We start from the raw sequence: 22,216 nt of genomic DNA, 5'->3' as shown, positions 1-22,216 counted from the left end.
CTGCAGTCTCCCTCCAACCTCCCTCTACATCCTTCTTACCCATCCTTGTTTATCCCTCTTGAGCTTTATGTACCCAAAGATACGAACTCCAATTGCACGATCTTTTGTCAGCTATTTGGATATGATGCGTGTGTATCATCTCATTTAATGTAATATACTGCTGTAATAGGCATGAATAAAACTTAAGATTTTCTTGAGTTTGTTTGATACCCTCTTGTAATGTATACCCTCAGGTAATAGTTACGAGCCAAAAGGCCAGTCTACAATACATACTTGCTGGGAATACTTTTGTACTGCATGACCTGAGGTCTAGGTCTATATTTCATGCTCTGAATCTGCACTATACTCGGCATACTCTTATGTTAAATGTGATTATGGTAAGAAGACAAAAAGAGTTGAACAGATTTGCAACTTGTTAGCTAGCTTGCCAAGTTTAAGCAAAAGAGCAGTATAATGTATAGACAGTTGTATTGGTCCAAATACTATGAGTTTATCAGCGAATTTACTGAAGACTGTTCTTTTCCTTTTTTCTTGGTACAGATTTATTTTCAATGAATGTATATTTACAGATTTTCCAATTAGCACTGCAGTAGCAAATGATTTCAGTCACCCTAAGGACAAATATGAAATTAATGGAAATTCATTTAAAAAGAACTCAAATAGTCCAGAAGAAAAGAAGAAAACAATGTATTTTAACCTCCGCTGCTGGTCATTGCTTGTTGATTGAGTGCACACAGCCATGACTTTCTGCTTACAGGCTGAGAAGTTGTTCGTCTAAACCCTGCTCTCAAACATCTATGAGCGGAGCACGAAACCAGACAAGGAGTAATGTTTGAAACTCCTCCCATGCAAAGGCTGTAGTTGAGTTTGATAGATGGGAACTTCTGGAAGCTCTGGGACCGGAAATATCCCAGCGAAGATTTTCGAGTGGAACGAAAACTGGATTTGCATAATGGGGTGGTTATAGAGCTTGTCTCTGGTTCATCAATTGAACAGCTGCAAAATGATAGGGATAGACTAGTTTTTGCCGGCCCCTTCACCATAGGTCTTGTTTTTACAAGCTTCACAAATGAAACTATGCCATTCCGGCAGAGAGGACATGCGATTGATCCCAAGGGGCCGCGCGCCACAGTCGTGTTGCAGCTTGTGGAACATAGGTACAAGGCACAACTTGTGCAAAACTCATGATCACAACCTGTACCATGAAACTCTGTTATTGTCCTTAGAAACAGACAAATATAAGCATGACAAAACTAAGCCAAAACTAAATGGTAATGGAACACAAACGTTCCAAAGTGTACAATAACAATGAAGTTTCAAAAACAGGAAATTATCCATGTGTAACAACTTTACTGAACTCAAGTCTGTTATTAGTTCAGTCTATTTCTCTGGAAATCATTCGATAGCTTCATGTTCAGACCGTACATCCAGATTCACATGTCCTTTCCATTTTCAAAGTTACTCTTGTGATTCAAAAATTTTCTATTGGTTGACACACCCAATATATGTTACGTCATCTAGATTCCACAAGTTACTCTTGTTTATCAGTACAAACTGCACCTTAGTTCATCATCTGTATTCTATATGGATGCACGAGGCTTCAAAGAAAGTTTTAACAGCCAAAATCAAGTACATGAAGAAAGATGTGATCCTAAACAAAGAACAAAGAGAAAGGCTGCCTTCCTAAAATTTGAACTCATCTCACGTTTGAAAAAACAACAGCATTGAGCCACATAAAAGAATGTCCAACTGAAATCAAGTACATGAAGAAACAGGTGATCCTTATCGAAGAACAAAAACAAAGGTTGTCTTCTTAAATTGGAACTCATCTCACAGGTGAAAGAAACAACTTAGAGACACAAAGAGGAATATTCAACTAAGAAATCAATCCAAGGAAAACAGCCATTAATTAGTAGTTTTACCCATTAGAAGGCCAACTACTTCCAGTAAAGATAACTGATTGAGAACACAGAAACCAAAAATCAGTGGTACCTCATGTTGAACAATGACCAAACTAAACTAAGATATGAACTAGCAGTTCTACTGCCCATAATCACAATCATGCCTAGAAAGCCATCCCGTGGATAATAGGGGAAAGAACATTAGTACTGGAGCTACGGATCTAATAACACTATCCGGTAAAAGGAATAAAGGCTTCCTTCTAACATAATAAGTATGGAATTTCCTCCTTAACATGGGATTTGACCATTGCACTCAACCAAATATACAACATTCAATAATTGCATTTGTCTCCGAGCCAGACTAATGGTATAGGATTACCTCCACTTCTACCTGCCTCACCAGTACTTAAAACGAACCCTCACATTGCACGTATGCATTTGCACTTGCTAAACGGGCATTAGAATGCTGGTTACACTGATTCATTTTCTTCTACACCACTACGCTTCATTCTCAATTCTTTTGTAATTTTTTATGAAAGACTTGCATTTGCTTCTCTTGTTCTCTATCAGTACACTTTATTCAATTTCATTTGCTAAAGGGGCTTTAAGAATGCTCATGACTAAGTTTTGGCCTAATTCCTTTTCTAATGATCGATTCAACCTCTGATCAAAAGGATATACCTTTGGTTTATATTTTTTCGTCTCAACAAGTTTAATAATGAACATAGCGGCCATATAGCCCCATAGCGGCCCTATATATTTGGTCTAAATTTAATTGTATTCTAAGAGAAATTTACCTTCTGCAGCCACGGTGCACTGTCTTTCCAAACAGACAACACATGGATCTTCGCATGTGGGTAAAGAATCATTGTTCCTCCATCCACATTCTCTGAAAATGGCACAAAGATTTGAGTATAAGCTTAGTATTCAAACCCAAGTTGGTGAACACCAAATTCGTTATAAAGGGATTCAAAAGAAATAGAGCATAAGGAAAAGACTCATTCAAAGAAAATTAAACCAAAACAAACTACTTTTATTTACAGGAAAACGCATTTTCTGCATTACTAACAAATTGAAGTTTTCTATGCCATGAAGTTTGTCAAAGTTGCTGGTCAGAATATATCACAAACATGAGTGACGAGAAACATATTATAAAAAGTGATATTCGCAACTGAAAGTTATGCATTAAGAAGCATGCCAAAGTGACATGCTCATGCACCATGGAGAATATTTGATCCAAGAGCGGCAAGCTTTTTGTTTAATATGAATGTCTGCTTGTATTTAGATCCTCCAGAACTTGTTGACGGTGAGGACATATAAACACTTCCACATAATATAGGTTTAGGTTAGCTTGTTAATTTCTAACCTAATCTTTTGATTTGAGACAATCAGAGTTACAGAAACCTTAATTGGAATGAATTTAGATATCATAAATAATGCTGCTATAGTGTAGAATTTAGGCAAAAGAATTAACAAAATGTACTTGCCTAGCAATCTTTGCAATGCTCATAAGGGGAAGGGATAGGTATTGTGAAGGAAGACTTGGAAGTATCGGTGACTGGCCTTCTTGCTCTGTGCTCAGGACTTCTTCAAGTCCATTTCTATGCCATGAACGAGCCACCATCAAAGGCGTCCATCTTTAAACAAATAACAAAATACAACAGGCTCATTCGAGAACTGAATATGAGTAAAGAATGAATAAACAACCACACAATTGAGGCTAAACCAAAAGGTTAAAGTATCTCAGTAGAGCTAAAGCTAATAATAAAAACATAGTATATAAGGGGTACATAAAGCTGCAGATAAAACACAACATAGTATGAAATAATTGAACAACTCATGTTTATAAGGAAAAAATAACAGATCAATGAACCAACACCTATACAGTACTGCCCCATGAATCACATTGTAAATCTGTCTAATTGTTGATTTAGTTGACAAATACAGGATCATCATTGTGTAATCAGAGCTAAGAAAAGCAAACAGATCAAGGGAGACACAAAAAAAAAACATTGGTGCACCTCACCCATAAATTAAGAAAGATATGAAGATTTAGGGGTTGGAAAACCCGAACCCAGGACCTCCTGGAAATGAGGCTCTGATATATAGTTAGAAAATCAACGGATCCCAAAACTTGAGCCGTGAGAAAATTAAAACCATCAAAGAAACTTAGATCAAGGTATGAAAAAATCTGTTACAATGTTCACAACCAAAGATACTTGATTATTTAGATTATTGCAGTAGATCACTTCTTCTTGAACTAATTATGTGAGAATAACAATGTTCTGAATCGGAATTCTGGACAAAACATATAAAACAAAGAAAAGTAACAAAACATGAAATCAGGAAATAAAATACTTTATAAAAGGAGACATGATAGTAATATCATCTAGTGATCATAACCAATAAGGCAAGAAAATTTCGAGATTAAGATAATTTTAAAAGGTTTCCATTGCGGCAGTCCAAGTTTAAACCCAGTAATCCACTAATCCTACTAAGGCATATGAAAGTATCCACACTAAACAAATGAATTTTGGGACATGTATGACGCCCCAACACTCTGGAATCCATGTTAATAGGTCAAAGTATTGTAAACATACCTGGATATCAAGTTAATAGATAAATAAATCAAAGCTTGAGTTGAAAACATACCCGTTTGCATTTTCTGCTCTCAGACTGGCACCCCTGGATATCAAAATCTGACAACAGCATCAAACATCAGTATTAATCATCATGACCAGTAAGGTTGTAGGGATTGTAGCATTTTAGAGCATATCTTTAATAAAATCAAGGGCATACCTGACAACACTGTGCATTTCCTCCACATGCAGCATAATGTAGTGCTGTGCTTCCAGCCCCTGCAAATTAAAGTGGTAAGTTATCAAAGATGTAACTGCAAAATCATCAGCGTATAATGGGAGTCTTAAGCCTTTCATGATGATGATCAACAACATCACACGAAAAAAGGTTTCGAAAATGTCTATCAATAGTTTAGAATTGCAACCACTATGGATATGATCTCTTCTACACCAGAGCTCAAAAGACAAACATTTCAGGAGTTTGCCAGAAGGCTCGGATCCAATATTGAATCTATGTTACACTACTTAATATGCCTGATGTAATTCAAATTCTAAAACAATTCACTGCATTTAACATGGCAAGTGATATATTAAAGTTAAATTATACCAGATTTTTAAATAATAATGGGACAATGCTATTTGCAGCAGATGAATTAAACCCTTTACCTATTAAATCAATTGTAGCTCCATCTTCCACAGTAACTGCAGAAAGAGAAGCCCCTAAATCCAAAAGTAGTTGCACAGTTTCAAGATGGCCATTTAGTGCTGCCATATGCAGAGCAGTAATTCCTCCATCAGCAGGCCTGTTAATTATCTGACCCATAACACTGGAAATGGGAAAGAAAAATATATCAACATAGACCACAGGAAAATATATGGAAGGTGATAAACTGATAAAATGGGTATGGAATTACTCATGATCAAACTCTGTAATTGGTTCTTCATTCTCTAATGCATTCCTTAACATATTCCAAAAATCCGGACTGCTGGGAATGTAATCTGTGAGGAGGATCCTAACGCACCGAGTATGACCATTTAACGCAGCAAAGTGGAGTGCGGTACCCCCATTTAGATAGTCTGCTCTGTGAATCTACATTGGGTTTTTAATAATGTCAAATTTCTTAAGCACATTGTTGTTAAAGAATTACTGGAAAAGCGGCTTATAAGTAGACAATCTTACAGTGGCTTTAAACAAAATCAAGGTCAGAACGACCTCCCAATGACCATGTTGGCAAGCTTGCATCAAAGCAGTCTGTAAATCAAATTTAAAGTACAGTATAAATATTTTGACAATAGCTTGTAGCAAAATCATAAGAAAGCAATATTGAAGAGGTGAATAATTAAAAATTCCTTGTGATGATTGATATAATGTCAACAGTTTTCCACTTCTAATATTACCTGACCACGATAATTCCTGAGATTAATGTCAATTCCAGACTCAAGCAAGAGTGTAACTATCTATGACACCAAACAAAACCACAATGACATCAAAACCAGATAAGCAATCACAAAGGAGATCAATATCTGAAACACAAATTCGATAAACATATACCTCGTGGTGGCCCTGAGCTGCAGAATAATGGAGCGGCGAATTCCTAACACCAAAAGTAGAGTACCTTGCTAGACGAGGATTACATTCCAACAAGGCCTTGGCCTCTTGAAGATCTCCATCTCTTGCAGCTGAAACTAACCGCTCCCCGGATGCTGAGCATCCAAAAGAGTTTCCCACAACGCTTAGAAACTTCATGATCACCCCCAGAACTGAGAGCAGACTACAATTGACTACAAACTAAACCAAAAACAGAGACAAAGGGGTCGTTGGTTCCTTATACCAAACCAGAAACAACTACCCCACAACGGTTGCTGAAGAGGAAGTTGGTTGTAACGGTAAAGAATCTCACTGTAATGTTCCCAGAGAGTGATTGAGACTTGTTCTTCTTCTCTTTTTCAAGAGCAAAAGAAGAACAAACCACCCTCAAACCGCCAATAAGAAAATGTGATTTTGGATGTCACTGTTCAGAGATTAGTTACAACACATGTTCCGTGAACTTCAAGAAATTTGGATAAGACACACAAGAAACCGTCAAAAAGACTTAATCTAAACAAAATCCCATTTCGTCACACTCATTGTCCCCAAGGAATCATAGCATTTCAAACCCACTTGGGTACTAGCACTACCAGACGCATTCCTCCCAGAATCAAAGCTTCCAAAGCCAGAGAGAAACGACCCAATTCCTCCCCAAAAAATCAAACCCTTCAATGTCCACATGCCAATGGAATCGACTCCCAGCTTTCCAGATATGCCATAAAATGATCAAAATCTTGAAAACCCAGATGGCATATCCCCTTGTTTAGGGGTTTGATGATCATATTTTAAAGGAAAGAGAGCAATGATAGATCATGCTATAATGGGTTGTGGGCAAAAGGAATGGATGGATTGGAAAAGGGTAGGAATTTTTGGCAATAAAAGAGGGAAAAGAAAATGAGAGGGGGATTGAAGGGGGTGATTTATTTGCATCATGTTCTGTAACCTCAACCAATAATAGGAAGAGGAGGAAGTTGTGCCTGCAAGAAAAGCGTGTTTCCATGGTGGGAGATATTATTAGGGAGTCAACTTAGTAGTTGGCCTGCTCTTTTCGCATCTCTGTCTCTCACTCTCTCCCTCCATTTTTACTCTTACCAAGTCCACGCAGGGTCGCCTGATTTGGCTCGTCCGCCTCTTTTGTTTTTTGTTTTGGCACGACAGCTAGATGCGATTGTCGTTAACACCTAGCTCGCCTTGATCAAGGTACGACATGATCGAGTCTTTCTTAGTTGACCACATGAACTGTAACTTGCTAAAACAAATCATCAAAACAATGACGACAATGAAACAAAAGATACGATCCCTAGAGATAATGTTCCGTGACAATACTAGGAGGTAAATCGGAACGAAACCCCCCCCCCCCCCCCCCCCCAAACTTACTTTAACCAACTCTCTACTGTCGGAAAAACAACTATTTATAGAATCAGATATAAAGGATTAATTAGAGAGTGGGTTACATTTATAGTTAATCAAAGATAAACATAAATTTATATCCTCCGTATTGAGAACTCCAAGATCACCAACTCTCTAGTGTCGAAAAAACAACTATTTATAGAATCAGATATCAAGGATTAATTAGAGAGTGGGTTGCATTTATAGTTAATCAAAGATGAACATAAATTTATATCCTCCGTATTGAGAACTCCAAGATCATATGTTTATGGCACAAATTTTATATTATTTTTTAGAAGAATGAATCAAATTCTATTAGCGACAATGTCATAAGGACCAAGAGGGTCGATCAATAGAGTGACAAGCCACTCTAAAACTACAATGCTACTAAGCAATTATAACACACCCATGGTGCTTATTTAAAACCAAAGTTTAAGCAAAAAAAATAAAGCGTCTAAAACATCAGATAAAGTTTGAAAAACCAAAAAGCAAAGCATAAAAATTAAATTAACTCCCCTAACCTAGAAAATGATTGATGACAAAGGCTAACTCATCTTGACTTCGCACGCATACCCAAAGTCTGCACGCAAAACACCTTCACCCTTGATGCTTTACTTATAACATCTGCACCCATCCTTCACATCTCATCCAACACTTCACAAGACATTAACTAAAAAAAAAAAAAATTGGTGGGTTTGCTTAGTAGGAATAAAATTGAGAACTGAATGAATGATTCTGGAACAAGAGTTCCTGCGTTTACCTATACATGGTGAAATTAAAATTAGTGTGGGTCATACCTTTCAATCAGGAATCAATTCGGTCATTTTGTACCACAATACTAAAAGATATTCTAATAATTGTTAGTATTAATTTTAATTACTCATAGTAAATAAATAACATCAATCGTAAAAATAAAGGTTTCAAAAAAATTAAAATCTCCACGTACAATTCTCAATCAGTTTCTGATTCATTCCAACACTTATTTCTCATGAATTTCATTCTAAATTCGTAAACACGCCGGTTACTTATAGATATACAACTTATAGTCCGCCTCATTTTTATACCGTGGTTCCGCCATTGAATAAAATAGTAGCACAAGCACATACCGAGTCACCCGACTTGACTCGTTTCAAACCCCATTGAACACGTTTGATCACTGGAATTTCTAGAATGACAGGATCAAGTTATTGAGAGAAAAGGAAAGTAGATAAGCATTCCCTGGCCCATCAGGAATTGAATAAATAAAAGAAGAGAAAGCGCATTCGATAATGCCGATCCACTCATGTAGCTAATTGAAGCCCAACTATTATGGAATCATTTTGTGCATTGACAACATCGTCACATTTCATCATAAGCATGCAGTTTACAAAAGAAACCAACTTTCAAGCATCCAGCTATATATTCAACATAACAGGGTGTAGACAAGTAAGACTTAGAAACATTCGTACAACTATTAGCATTTAGCAAGTAGAAACTTCCATGTGCGATGTTTGCTTAGGCATTTTTACGTAGTGAAAATATGGGATCCTCATCTCCATGACAATTGCAGAGGAGAATTCTTAATAATATTCCAAAAAAAAGTCTGTGCAAAACTGCAAATTAAACGACACATAAGTCACATAACTGCATAAGAGAATGAACATAATAAAGTTTTTTCCAACAATACGACTATAATCCTTCACAATTAAGCCTCGGAGTCTGTTTTTGTTTTTGTTTTTGAATGGAGCCTCGGAGTCTCTTTGGTTTGGCAAATTAATCCAGTTCCCAAGAACTCCCTAGTTCTAGTTCATGGATCGACCACTAGATTCTCAGTATTAATAACCGGATGTTACAAGAAATGGTGTCGTCCTTCAAAAAAAATGAATTTGTGTCGTATCACTGGTATGTATTCATCGCGCAGTGACGGGGGTTTCAATTTTGTGATTGCATTTCAACAAAGATTTTAGGAAGGGAAGCAAAAATATATGGTAAATCCTAGGGGTGGGCATAAAAAACGGAAATCCCGATCCCGTCCTGAAATTCGTAGGGACGAGACGGAACGGAGGTCTAAAAACGTTCATCCCGTCCCGATCCCGTCCCGTTTCATAATAGTGGGACGGGACGTGGGACGAATAATTTCTATCCCGCTTCGTCCCGTCCCGTCCCACATTTAATGAAAACTTAAAAATTCTTATATATTTGTATCAAAATAAAACTGATTTATGTTCTTAATAACTCCAAAATTATATCAACTCAAATAATAATGGTAAATTATAATATTTTGAACATAATATGTATTTTTTTTGTTAAAATTTCATTATTAAATGTTATTTTGTTAATAAAAAAGTAAAAAAAAAGTTTTTATTTAACTTCATAGGAAGGTGGGATTTGTCTCGTCCCGTCCCGATCCCATCCCGTCCCAACCGGGATTAATCCCGAGTAGGATGCATTCTTAAAAACCCTCGTCCCGTCCCGATCCCGTCCCGATTTAAAAGAGTGGGACGGGACGTGGGATGAGCCCCGTCCCGTCCCATCCCGTCCCGTGCCCACCCCTAGTAAATCCTAAAGAGTCAATCTTAATACATTGTTCAAACCTTCTGGTTGAACTTTGTTCTAGGTGGTCATGATACCCTCGGCTCGGGTGTATATTGTTTATAGTTTATACCGCTTGTGATATATATATTTTAGCAAAAGACATAAACTTTTCATTGATCATGAGTAGGAAACAACATGAACACATTCTACTATTGCGGGTTACATTAAAATCGAAATGTGTAAAACTATCACAATCTTTAAATTTCTAAAATTCTAGTAATTTGTATGTTGAAACCATAAGAATAAGCTTTAAAATCAAGAATCAAAATTCGTAACTACAAGAAACTAAAATCCTAAATATGGGTCCCGGATTGAATTTGAAACCCAAATCGACCAATACCACCCACTAGGATCCTATATATGAGCCCATGTGTGCGTGAGCTTAAAAGTAACCAAACCTAGCCTGAGCATGTACCAAGCCCAAGCCCAAGCCCAAGCCCAAGCCCAAGCCCAAACAAAGATGACTTGGTCATCCAAGCATTTGTAACAACCACCGACTCTGAGCAAGCATCGACTGGATCCTGGAATCCAAGCCTTGATCTCAGTCAAACCAAATCGAGATCGACGCAGGGAGCCTAGCCCTAAATATGACCCGAAACCACCACAACAAGCCACCACCAACGCATCAGTACAAAGTCGCGCTTGTACTAAGAATGAAGGTCAGACAACCCTTAATCGCATCAAAGCCATAGCACGCTCCACTCGCCGAAGGCCAATTCCAAATCCGAGCACCAACTCTGACTTTATCAATCCCAAGCCGATGTCTAACCGATCTAGAATGTGATAAATCTAGAGATATCAATGATGATTATTGATGTTAAAACTTGGTTTGAGAGATTTGTAAGGATCCCTAGCTGCTCATTTGATTATAATCCAATGTGTTTTTGTTAAACAAATTTAGTGTCCTATATATTGTCTTTTTACATGAGAGTATCTATGTAATTGAATGAACGATGCAGGTCTAATGAGTGAATTTAATTTGTAGATCTTAGTAGCAAATTTAATTTATTCTGCGGAACTATTTTCTCACTTGCTCCTTAAAAACATATTAAAGAATTCACACGCCCTTCGTTACATGTGTCAGTGAAATTTGAACTCATGACCTCAATATTGTAAGCTGAACTAGTTAAACACTTTAAATATTTCTTATTAACAGACCCATATTTTTACTTTTGGACAAATAATATTAATTTTTCTTCACATAATAGCATTCCCAATTCTTCGCGAGTAATTTATTGCTTCCCCATGTAGATTAAGTTAGCTAACAATGCAAACTCAACGATGGCGATTAACTACTAACTAGGCCAGGGCATGCAATGTGAAGTAACTAATTTCTTCTACTAAAAGATGTGTTTTCTTGTCACTTTTGAAAATTACATAGAAACCATGGTGTCATGCGTGGATATATTGCACATCAGCACATGGATCAGGATACTAATCTTCCTAAGTCTTTTACCCAGATATATCTATTCGATCTAGAATGTGAACTGCAGCTACACACTATAATTGTGGTTATGTTTTGTTAACCTTGACAAATTTTCCCAAACTATTTCGACAACCAGAACGAACAAAAAATCACTATTTTCTTCAATAGACAAGACGCTTTGGAAACTAAACTTTGACAATTAAGTCCAGATGGGACGAAGGAAGTAGCTTAAGTTAGTTAAGATAGAAGGTGATGACTTGTATTAGCCGTGATTAATATATTAAGGATGTACCTGGATTTCACATGCAAATATTGTCAACTTCCTTTGACATAAATATCACTCGATGCTTGATTTAGCTACCTTCTCGGCTTCGTTTGCTTATTTTAGTCAGGCATGTTATTGCTACATGCTTACACTTAGCATGCTATACTCTGCCGCGCGCTACTCTATTAGCATAAATCAGTTTCATTCAACAACTATGATAGAAACAAAAAAACAACTACGATAGGAAACGTGTATTCCGGCCTCGATCCTTCTTCTTAGATTTGTAGGCAAAATAATGGCACAAGACTACAAAAGGACAACAAAAGGTGCGTTCTCCTTACCTTAATTTGTTAGGTTTAGTATCCCCAGTAAGGAAGATGACTTTCTTCAAGATTAATTGTGTCGACAGGATTGAGCTCCTGATCTTGATTCTCGTTGGAGCATTGTAACGACTCCAAAATTTCGAGTTTAAAAACTCAAAATTTTAAAGTCGTTAAACACAAAATAATCTCAATGAAATCGAAATCATTTAAAATGTCACAGCGGATCAATTCTGAGTTCTCAATACAACTCGGACCAACCAATTATTACAAACCAAATTTATAATCCATACATAAAATAGAAATATAATAATCCTCACAATCACTCACAAATCTCACAAATAAAACCACACCAATTCTCACACCCAAATCCACGCTAGAAACCTCACCACCAGTAGGATATGAACGACTTCGAGCCTCTGGAGTCACCACTCAATCTCCACTAATCAACACCTGCGGAATTATCCCCTACACCATCGGATTGGTGCACCGGGATTGTAAACACAAACCCGGTAAGCTTATAGCTCGTATGAGTAAAATGAAAATATAATTGCATATCAATATATACGAAAGATCACAAATCATCAAATATAAATGCACTCATGAGTCAATGGACGGCCCATCTGGTCGTCCCAAAGGAATATGAGATAAAACGCTCATGAGAAATTAAGTAACCCTTCTGGTTACCCAAATGCATTTATATTACGGGTACCAAGAACGCTGGTACACATCTGTTACCCCTCTCGTAATACACCGCCGATATTGGATAGCCACCCGCTACCCAACATCCAAAACAATCTGAGTACCCATGAGCAGATAACCACCCGTTACCTCACATGCAGTACTAAGGCAGACAGACTAGAGCTCTAACTGTATCGTAACTTTCGCCCGGCCAAAGGCTAGGTTTCGACTTGCCAAACACGTACAATAATCTCACATCATATTGTACTAAACATCAGGTCCGAAGACAATTCACATTTTAACAATCTCAATGTTAAAAGTCACGTACAATAATCTCACATCATATTGTACAAATCAAAATCACAATAAAATCATAACAGTATATTATATAGCAAACTATATATATACGTATTTATTTACCATTTGTACGATATATATATATAATCCATTATATCTTATACATGTCATAATTTATACACACGTCCGAAGACAAAACGTTTAACAATCTCAATATTAAACTCACATGCTTGTCATCGAATTGACCTAATCCAGATGAATTCATAACAGTATATAATATAGCAAATTATATATATATGTACTTATTACCATTTATACAATATATATAGAATCTATTATATTGTATACATGTCGTATTTCAATATTAAAAACTCTTGCAAATATCTTAGAATCACCGCAATGGTAGATTCGTAAATATGTGAGATTTTACTCACCTTATCGAGTCGAGCGTAATCCCACAATTTCCGAAGATAATTCATTTCCTTGCTTTATAGATCACCTTGAAAAGATAAGAAAAGAATTTAGAAACGTTTCGTAAACCTTTAAATGCCGAAACAGTAATAATCGGTTACTGTTCAGCAATTTCCGGTTTTACGAATTTACTGTTCACGGTTACTGTTCACAGTACTGTTCATGTATTGCTGTACAAATACACAAATAATACGTATTTCTGTACGTATACATACTATTCAAATGTAAATACAATCTCAGTAAATAAAATTTACTAAATTACCTTTTACAAATTACTTTTTACAATTACTGAAAGTAATTTATATTTACATTTACCGTACGTAAAATTTAATTTACATTTACCGTACGTAAATAAAATTTACATTTACCGTACGTAAGTAAATTACCAAAATACCATTCTCGGAATCACTGTTCACGCCGCCGCACGTGGCGGCGCGTGGGGTGCACGCGCCACCCGCCGGCAGGCCGCGCGTGGTGCTCACGCGCCGACACCGATCACGGCGCGTATCGCGCCACCTCCGAGCCCATTCTCTTCTCCTTCCTCCCCTCTTCCTTCCCACGCCATCACACCGTGCCTAGGCACCACCATGCGTTTACACGCGCCGCCTAAGGCGGCGGCATCTCCTCCCAAAACCCTCCTCCACCAATCTCTTCCAAAACGCAACCAATCAACCACAAATCGACAATCAAGCATCACAACAAACTACTCATGCTAACCCTCACCTCAATCAAGCTTGGAGACCACCGGAGTTTGGTTTTGACACGGCGGAGGAAACGCAGCAACTTGGAGATGTTGGTGGAGCTCCGGCGCAACGCGAGAGGGTGCGTCCTCCTTGGGGTTGCCTGCGGGGGGTGGTGCGGTGCCTCCTAGGCCGGCGGTGAGGACCACGTCTCCCTGAGATGGGAGATCGATGGTGAAGCCGAGAGGGGAGAGGAAGGATCGGGTGAGAGGGAGAGAAGGGAGGCGCGGGGTGAATGAAGGAAGTGGGTTTCTGAAAATGGGAACCCTACTTCACAAAGTTTCCTTTTATACCCCCCTCTAAAATCGGAAACTAACTTCCGTCGTTAATAACTTTTACGTACGACGTCCGATTCGAACGCGTCACATACTCACGAACTCGTATCGATGAGCTCTACAACTTTTGTGAAGAAAGTTTTCACAAACGATCGACGGAGTAAAAGTCGATATATACGTTGCGGAAACGTAACGTTTTTCTAATTAAACGTTCCGAGAACGTTTCCGTTTTTCGTTTCGTAACACCGCAAACAATCACATTCGTTTTAATTGAATTTTACAACTTTATAGAATTCAAATCAAATCAAATATCATTTTGAAAATTAGGGTTATTACAAGCATACTTTGAACTATTTGATTATCTATTTGCATCGAGATGATCGAAGACACGGGTTGAGTCTCCCGCTAGATTGGGTTTCAAACTCCTTAAAAAAATCAAAGACATTCGAGTAAAACTTGACCTCGCGGCTTCCTTATTGGCAGTTATTGCTATGGCTCGTCCGGTTAATTAACATCACACAAAAAACTTGGTTAACAAAATATGATTAGCTAGAACTAAGCACTGTCACCAAGAACTAGAGATGTATCCATTAGAGCTATAAGTTATAAGGATATTTAATATTTATTTTTTTAAGTAATTGGCTGGTGCGGCTGCCTAAAGTCGGCTGCCTAAAGTCTTCATTAATAAAACCGTTGAATACAAGGGATGTGAAGCATAAACCCATGATTACAAATACCTTAAATTATATCATAAATCCCTACAAATAAGTATTTAACATAGTATCAACTAGCAAAAAGTATTATTCTAATGACGAATCTATTTGCTTTGTCACAACAGTGACATAATGGAAAAATCACTAGATATATAACTTGATTACACATCTTAGTATCCAATATTGCAGCTTTCCTACTATGTTGTCGCTGGAGAATAAATCCGACGACACTTAGTTTCATCATGCTATTAGGAGGTTGTAACAATTTAACCCAACAAAAGATGTGCCGCCTACCTAGGCCAGATAAGACAAACAAGGTGCATAGAGAGACACAAATCTCATTTTATCTTACCATAAGGTAGTAAGGTATTATTGGCAGTATACTGTATAACGCCATATAATACTAAAAATAAAATGCATATAAAAAACAGTATATAGAAATAATATGGATCCTGGTCTAAAGCCCGAAAGCCCAAAATTATACCTAGCAAATCCAACATCAAGCCATTCAAGAGCCTTCGATTGTGAGACCGTCACCCTGTAGCAGCTCCAGCCAGATCTTATTCTATGGGACACGAGATCCCTTCTAGCCCATCTGACGACGACACTGTGAAGGCGCGCCGACAGGGCATGTACCTCAAGGGTTGTTGCTCTCTAGGATAGGGTTGAGAAAGAGAGAAATATCTGCTGTAAATAACTCCTGTTATATATATCGTCAGTTGCAATAAAAAAATTGTTTAAATGAACACGTGTCTATTGGTTGATTACAAATGCTAAGAGATTTGGCCTTTGAGGCTCTTAATGTAGCCAAGGCTTGTAGTTGGAACATAATACGGCCTGAGACAGATTCAGCTCTTGTTATTTCAAATCTTCTGACTTGGTTCTCTGGAAGCAAAAAAATAGAGTGCTTAATTTGCATGGATTTTGTTTATTCTATACACTTATAGGTAACTCATATCTTTAGAGAAGGCTCTCGTACTGAATGTAAGCTAAATGTTTATGCGGAATTTGGATTTCATTATTAGTCTACGTTCTACATCAAAGAATAGGAAAAAAAAACATTCATGTTGGTTAGTCTTGTGGATATTATACCAAATTCTAGCCACCATTTTCAATCATGTCTACCTAATTCCTAACCATAGTTTAGATTTGACTTGAATTAACGTGAAAATGACATTAGCTCTCCTTTCGGGTAGAGATGTTCGATTCAAGAAACTCAAGGCATCCATGAAAACAACAACACTTCGGTGTTTCACAGTTTTAGGACCATGAGGAGTTAGCATCTATTACTAAGTACCGAACCAAAAACCAACACCGAAGCTTTGTGTTACATTGTGTATAAATGTTGTTGCGGTCCCGACTAGTACGTGCTACTCTCTTCACCACATTCTTTGTACATTTGATTAATGTTCTTGATCTACTTGTGGAGTCACTTATCAAGTTCACAAAATGGAAGGACAACCTCTTACTTAATCTACACCTGTTTTTCTTTAAGCTGCCATTGCAGCTGAAATTTGTTACGAATAACACCTAAATTTTATCTCTAGGATGAGCCGAAATCTCATAAATAATATCTCTAACAACATTGAAGTTATGAGTTTAAATCGTATTGAATGTTAGTTATTTTCGCCTTTTTACCTATAATTTTTACCGTGTGAATACCAAATCATTTGATTGTAATTTTTTGAATACAAACATATGATTTTACTATTACAAAAGGAAAATTTCAGAATACCGCGATGCAAAAATTAGATGCGCATGAAATGGGAGCCAAAAAAACCAAACCTCAAAACGTATGTGTCGTGATTCGTGACCGAGCAAAAAGAAAGTAGGAAAGACCCTTCTATGTGGGCGTTTGTTTCCATCACTGACTCAGCCACTCGCACAAAATCCATGAGCAAAAAATAGAAACAGAAAGTGTCACACTTACCTCTGCTCTGGCTTTGCTTCTGTTGCCTCCGGTCAACTTCCAGTCTTCCACACTATCACTTGCATCACAAAACTACACTCACGAACCCTGCACTCCCCTTTGTCACATTACCAATTGCGTATTACTGTGCCCACTTGACTTTCTGGATGTTTTCACCATGCATATCTTGTCCTCCTCTAGAAGGAGTTGGTACATGGCGACACTCACTTTTGGCTCTAGTAGAAAATCGATATCGAATTCGAATGGAAGAATTGGAAAGAGTGTGAACCAGAATGACCAGGATAATTTAACTATTAACCCAGAAAAGAAATCCCCATTTTACAGGGTTCACATTCCCATCTGAATTATTAAAGTTTGCATATGCAATTTTCTGAAGACCTGGGAGTGCATTATTTTAGTGTAATGTCTACCTAAAGAAGTGGACATTGGGTCTGCTGCTATAGAGTTAAGGCTTTGAAGTCAACCCCAGGACCCTGCATTTCATGAAATCTTCATCATAGTACAGTGAAGTCATGCTGTTCTCAAATTTTTAAAATTTGGGGATTAATAACTAACTTGCCAATGAGATATAATTTCATTTATTAGTGGTGCAGGGTGGTAGATTAGTAGGTTTCTCTATATTTTTTCAAATCTCATCTGTGTCGCCATTTACTTCCATCTCTTAACACCCCCCCCCCCCCATTCAATACTCTCTCTCTCTCTCTCTCTACCTCACAAAGTATGCAGCTTCCTCTTCTATTGTAGTTGAGTCTCTATCAGATATCCAGCTTACACAACTTAGTTTGAAGTTAGACTCAGTGGCCCATAAGATGGCATTTTTGCTCAGAAAGCTTCAATCTTGGTGAGCTTTTTGAATCCTTGCTTGGAGAAAGCTTCAGAAACAATGGTGTGGGCTCTGCTTGAAATCAAAGAAGCAGTGTTATCTGCTCCACCACCTCCAAGTTCCAATCTTGAATCAGATAGTTTCAGTTTCGGGAACAAGGTCAGTCCGAGCATATTGCTCATCATCATAATTCTAGCCATCATCTTCTTTGTTTCGGGTTTGCTTCACCTGCTTATTAGATTCCTGTTAAGACCTCCAAGCAGAGACACAGATGACTTGGAGAGTGTGACTGTTCTTCAAGGCCAGTTACAGCAACTCTTCCATCTGCATGATGCTGGAGTTGACCAGTCCTTCATAGACACCCTTCCTGTGTTTAATTACAAAGCTATTATTGGATTGAAGAATCCTTTTGATTGTGCTGTTTGTCTCTGTGAGTTTGAGCCTGAAGACCAGCTCAGATTGTTGCCAAAATGTAGCCATGCTTTTCATATGGAGTGTATAGACACTTGGCTCTTGTCTCACTCCACCTGCCCTCTGTGTAGATCCACTTTGCTTCCTGAGTTCTCTCAAAACAATACCTGTTCTCCCATTGTTCTTGTTCTCGAATCGGGTAGTGTCGAAAACTCGAGAGAGATTAATGTTTCTGGTAGAGACCATCTGGCTGCCGTAGGCAGAACTGGTTCTGTTTTAGGTCCGAATTCCCAACTGGGATTGCACGGAGACATGGAATTGGGTTTGTCCCAACATAAATCTTGCGAAATCATGAAGAAAGATGAAGGGAACCCGAATCCGGCAGTTGCAGTAGATCAGGAGGAAAAAGTAGTGCAAGTAAAGCTTGGCAAGTTCAGGAATGTCGATGGAGGTGAAGGGAGTAGTAATAGAAATGTGGATGTAAGAAGGTGTTTTTCAATGGGGTCTTTTGCTTATGTAATGGATGAAAATTCTTCATTGCAAGTACCCATTAGAAGATCGACGAACAAACAATCTAGCAAGAAGTCCAGTTTTCCTTTAGAGCCAGGCCATAGGCAAGCAATGTCTGAATGCGATTTCGAGTCTAGAAGAGAGTTCAAGTTCAATGGGGCTGATGCAATTGGAAGCCTTGAAATGGAAGGGACTCACAGTGCTAGCATTACTAGTGGTAATGGCATTGGGAGGAGCAAGAGGGAGAGCTTCTCCATATCAAAGATTTGGCTCAGGAATAAGAATGAGAAGCCGAATGTGGTAGCCGCCGATCTGTCTAGGAGGGCGTTTTCGTTCCGGTTTCCAGGTCACCGGGCAGGCGCAGATGAAGGAAAAGCAAAGAATGGTGGTGGGAGCAGGAGGACTATTTCCGAATTTGACATAGGAAGGTGGGAAAATGGGGGGAGTGATGGGAATTTAAGCTGCAACAGTTGGGATTCTCAAGCAAATCCACCATCTTTTGCAAGGAGGACTCTGCTTTGGCTTATGGGAAGACAGAACAAAGTTGTTCATTCATCTTTAGATCCCACTATCTAGTTTATTTTCCTTCTTTATATAATATCTTTTGGTTTAATTATAATTCTTTACTAGAAACATAATTGTCATCTTTGAATGAAAAACAAAGGAGCAAACGATCTGTCTTCAATTAACTTTAGTACTAATCCGGATTCCGGCAAGTTTTAGTTTTTTCCGATGGCAAACATCAGGAGAAAAATGACATTAAATGGTATAGTAGCAAGTTGTTAGATCCCTATTACGAGCATAGTTAATGCAGAATGGAGATTCAATTCAAATTGAAATAGAAGACTGGAAATTGGAAGTCCTTTTTTTATTTTATAAAACAAGGAGGTTCTTCACTCCTTCTTTCCTTGTGAATACAGGCTGTTGCATTAAAGAGAGTATCTATTACCAAATGAAAGGTTTGGACGGACTGGACATTAAAGTCTTGATCTAAAGAGGCTCACGTAAACAGTTGGAGGCCATTGTGTGCAAGAGTAGAAGAGTAATATGTGCCACCTACTAATTTTGCTACAGATCTATATAACTTCCTCCAAGTTTTGAATCGAAGGCTGCATGATGCAAACAAATAAGAGAAATGTTCAAGAGCTTTATATGAAGCTTAGTAGCTTACCATGGATGAGTCATATAAGGCAAGATTTAGATAATTAATTTTCTGATATCTATTCATTTCACATTGAATGCTATCTATGGAGAATACATTATACTATAATTCTATGTACTACGTACTACCATATACATAATAGGTAAGTATTAACTACATGATGTACATCCCTAAATTACATTACTCACGCTAACACTCCCCCTCAAGTTTGGGCATATACATCTACCATGTCCAACTTGCTAAGTGAGCCAGAAAACGTTTTCTTAGGAACTCATTTAGTGAGTGTATCTGCAAGCTGCTCTTTAGTAGGGATAAAAATGAAGCTAATAATCTTTGCATGTAGTTTCTCTTTTATGAAATAACGATCCACCTCCACGTGTTTAGTATGATCATGTTGTACTAGATTTTGTGATATATCAATTGCTTATTTATTGTCACAATACAATTGCATAGCACTTTTCAACTTAACACCCAAATCACGTAGTAAATTTCTCAACCACAACAATTCACACACTTCATGAGTCATACCTCTATACTCAGCCTCAGCACTTGATCTTGCCACAACTTTCTGCTTCTTACTCTTCCATGTAACCAAATTACATCATACAAAGGTAAAGTAACATGATGTCGACCTCCTGTCTGTAATATTTTCAGCACAGTCTGCATTTGTAAAGTCACTAACCTCAAGAATGTTGTCGTGTTTAGAGAACATTACTCCTCTCACTGGACCTAACTTCAACAACATTCATGTGACTCTCACTTGGATTATGCATGAACTGACTCATTACACTCACTGCATAAGCAATATCTAGTCTAGTATGGGTCATATAATTTACGCGCCCAACTATACTCTGATAGCGAGCTCGATCAGTTGGTATCTGGTCTGAATACTCTATTAGACGATGGTTTTGCTCAATAGGGGTGTCGATATGTTTGTAATCTAACATACGTGTCTTTGTCAACAAATCAAGTATGTACTTCCTCTGACACAAGTAAATCTCGTCTCTCCCCCTTGCTACCTCAATAGTTGAGATCACCCAAGTCTATCATCTCAAACTCAGAAGACAATTGTCCCTGTAGCCGATCCATCTCTACATTATCATTGCTAGTAATTACCATATCATTAACATATATAATCAAAGCTACTACATTCCCTTGATGATTCTTAAGAAACAAGGTACGATATGAATTACTTTGTTTGTAACCAATTATTCGCATAAATTGTGAGAACCTCTCAAACTAGGCACGAGGTGATTGTTTGAGAGCATTGATGAATGCTCGATTACTCGACATCAATATTTAACCCTGAACACATCATTAGTAGTATAAAGCAAGAGAGTATCGTTCACAAACCGGGGATCCATCCAGGGCTTACGATCACAACACTTAACACGAATTCATAAAGATATAAAAGGTTTGATATAGGTTCGGATTGAATCATAAAAACAGTAAATAAAACCTAAACTAATATATACATGTGATCAACCAACCAATACATAAACAATCACCAAACAAATCATGTAAGAACAAAGCCATCGAATTCCCTTCTCATTCATGTTCATGCCGTAAGTATCAAGATTCCAAACTATGTTCAATCATGCATCAAGTTCCTACTTGGTTCCTAATACATGGATACATTCGAGCTTAACTACTTGTCTTGCTACGAAATCTAACATACCAATTCATCATGCAATTACATATCACATAGAGAAATCAACATGTTTAAACACCTATCCACTGCCGAACTTAGAATCAAAAATCGGTGAAAAACCAAAGAACAATTACTCCACTACTTGTATCATAATTGTTACTAACTTTGAATGATTAACATATGCAACATCAACTACTTGTCTCAATCACACATGTAATATAAGAACACATCGAAATTTGACCAAGAACATGGAACAATCACTCACGGCATCAAAACAGAAATCATTGAAATAGAAATCGAAATCTTTAATTCATACACAATTCGAAAGAACAACTATCTCATAGACAAGATTGAATTGAACTTTAACAAAACAAAAACAAAAATCATCCAAGAACAAGAAAACATAAAACCGAAATAAAACATGAAGATCATAGAGTTACACTTTGAAATAATCCTACGGGGTTTATTCCAAGCAAACGAAGATCCTAGGCTACTTGCTTCGAATCCAAA

General features: G+C 37.6%; 2 protein-coding genes across 2 annotated transcripts; one reads left to right on the top strand and one right to left on the bottom strand.

Annotated features, from left to right (window-relative positions):
• Positions 1 to 484: 484 nt before the first annotated feature.
• Positions 485 to 7,053, bottom strand: LOC126789947 (E3 ubiquitin-protein ligase XBAT32). Its single transcript, XM_050516032.1, has 10 exons — positions 6,033 to 7,053; positions 5,879 to 5,938; positions 5,661 to 5,732; positions 5,395 to 5,570; positions 5,147 to 5,307; positions 4,701 to 4,759; positions 4,554 to 4,600; positions 3,389 to 3,538; positions 2,699 to 2,790; positions 485 to 1,195 (listed from the first exon to the last, which is right to left on the bottom strand). Exons 1-10 carry the CDS (start codon positions 6,225 to 6,227, stop codon positions 693 to 695), a joined length of 1,515 nt encoding a protein of 504 aa, XP_050371989.1. The 5' UTR covers positions 6,228 to 7,053; the 3' UTR covers positions 485 to 692.
• Positions 7,054 to 17,911: 10,858 nt separating this feature from the next.
• On the top strand, positions 17,912 to 19,565 carry LOC126789796 (RING-H2 finger protein ATL13). Its single transcript, XM_050515848.1, has one exon. The coding sequence runs from the start codon at positions 18,033 to 18,035 to the stop codon at positions 19,467 to 19,469; it is 1,437 nt and encodes a 478-aa protein (XP_050371805.1). The 5' UTR covers positions 17,912 to 18,032; the 3' UTR covers positions 19,470 to 19,565.
• Positions 19,566 to 22,216: the final 2,651 nt, after the last annotated feature.

The sequence above is a fragment of the Argentina anserina genome, chromosome 4 (genome assembly GCF_933775445.1).
Source record: "Argentina anserina chromosome 4, drPotAnse1.1, whole genome shotgun sequence".
NCBI lineage: Eukaryota > Viridiplantae > Streptophyta > Magnoliopsida > Rosales > Rosaceae > Argentina > Argentina anserina.
Note: the sequence above shows the minus strand (reverse complement) of the source record. Positions and strands in the feature narration are given on the sequence as shown.

Excerpts from the sequence above, each read along its gene's own strand:
- LOC126789796 (XM_050515848.1), top strand. The coding sequence starts at position 18,033 with ATGGTGTGGGCTCTGCTTGAAATCAAAGAAGCAGTGTTATCTGCTCCA.
- LOC126789947 (XM_050516032.1), bottom strand. The coding sequence starts at position 6,227 with ATGAAGTTTCTAAGCGTTGTGGGAAACTCTTTTGGATGCTCAGCATCC. Across the intron at positions 5,939-6,032 it reads CAGCTCAGGGCCACCACGAG|ATAGTTACACTCTTGCTTGA; the intron begins GTATATGTTTAT and ends TTGGTGTCATAG. Across the intron at positions 2,791-3,388 it reads AGCATTGCAAAGATTGCTAG|AGAATGTGGATGGAGGAACA; the intron begins GCAAGTACATTT and ends TGCCATTTTCAG.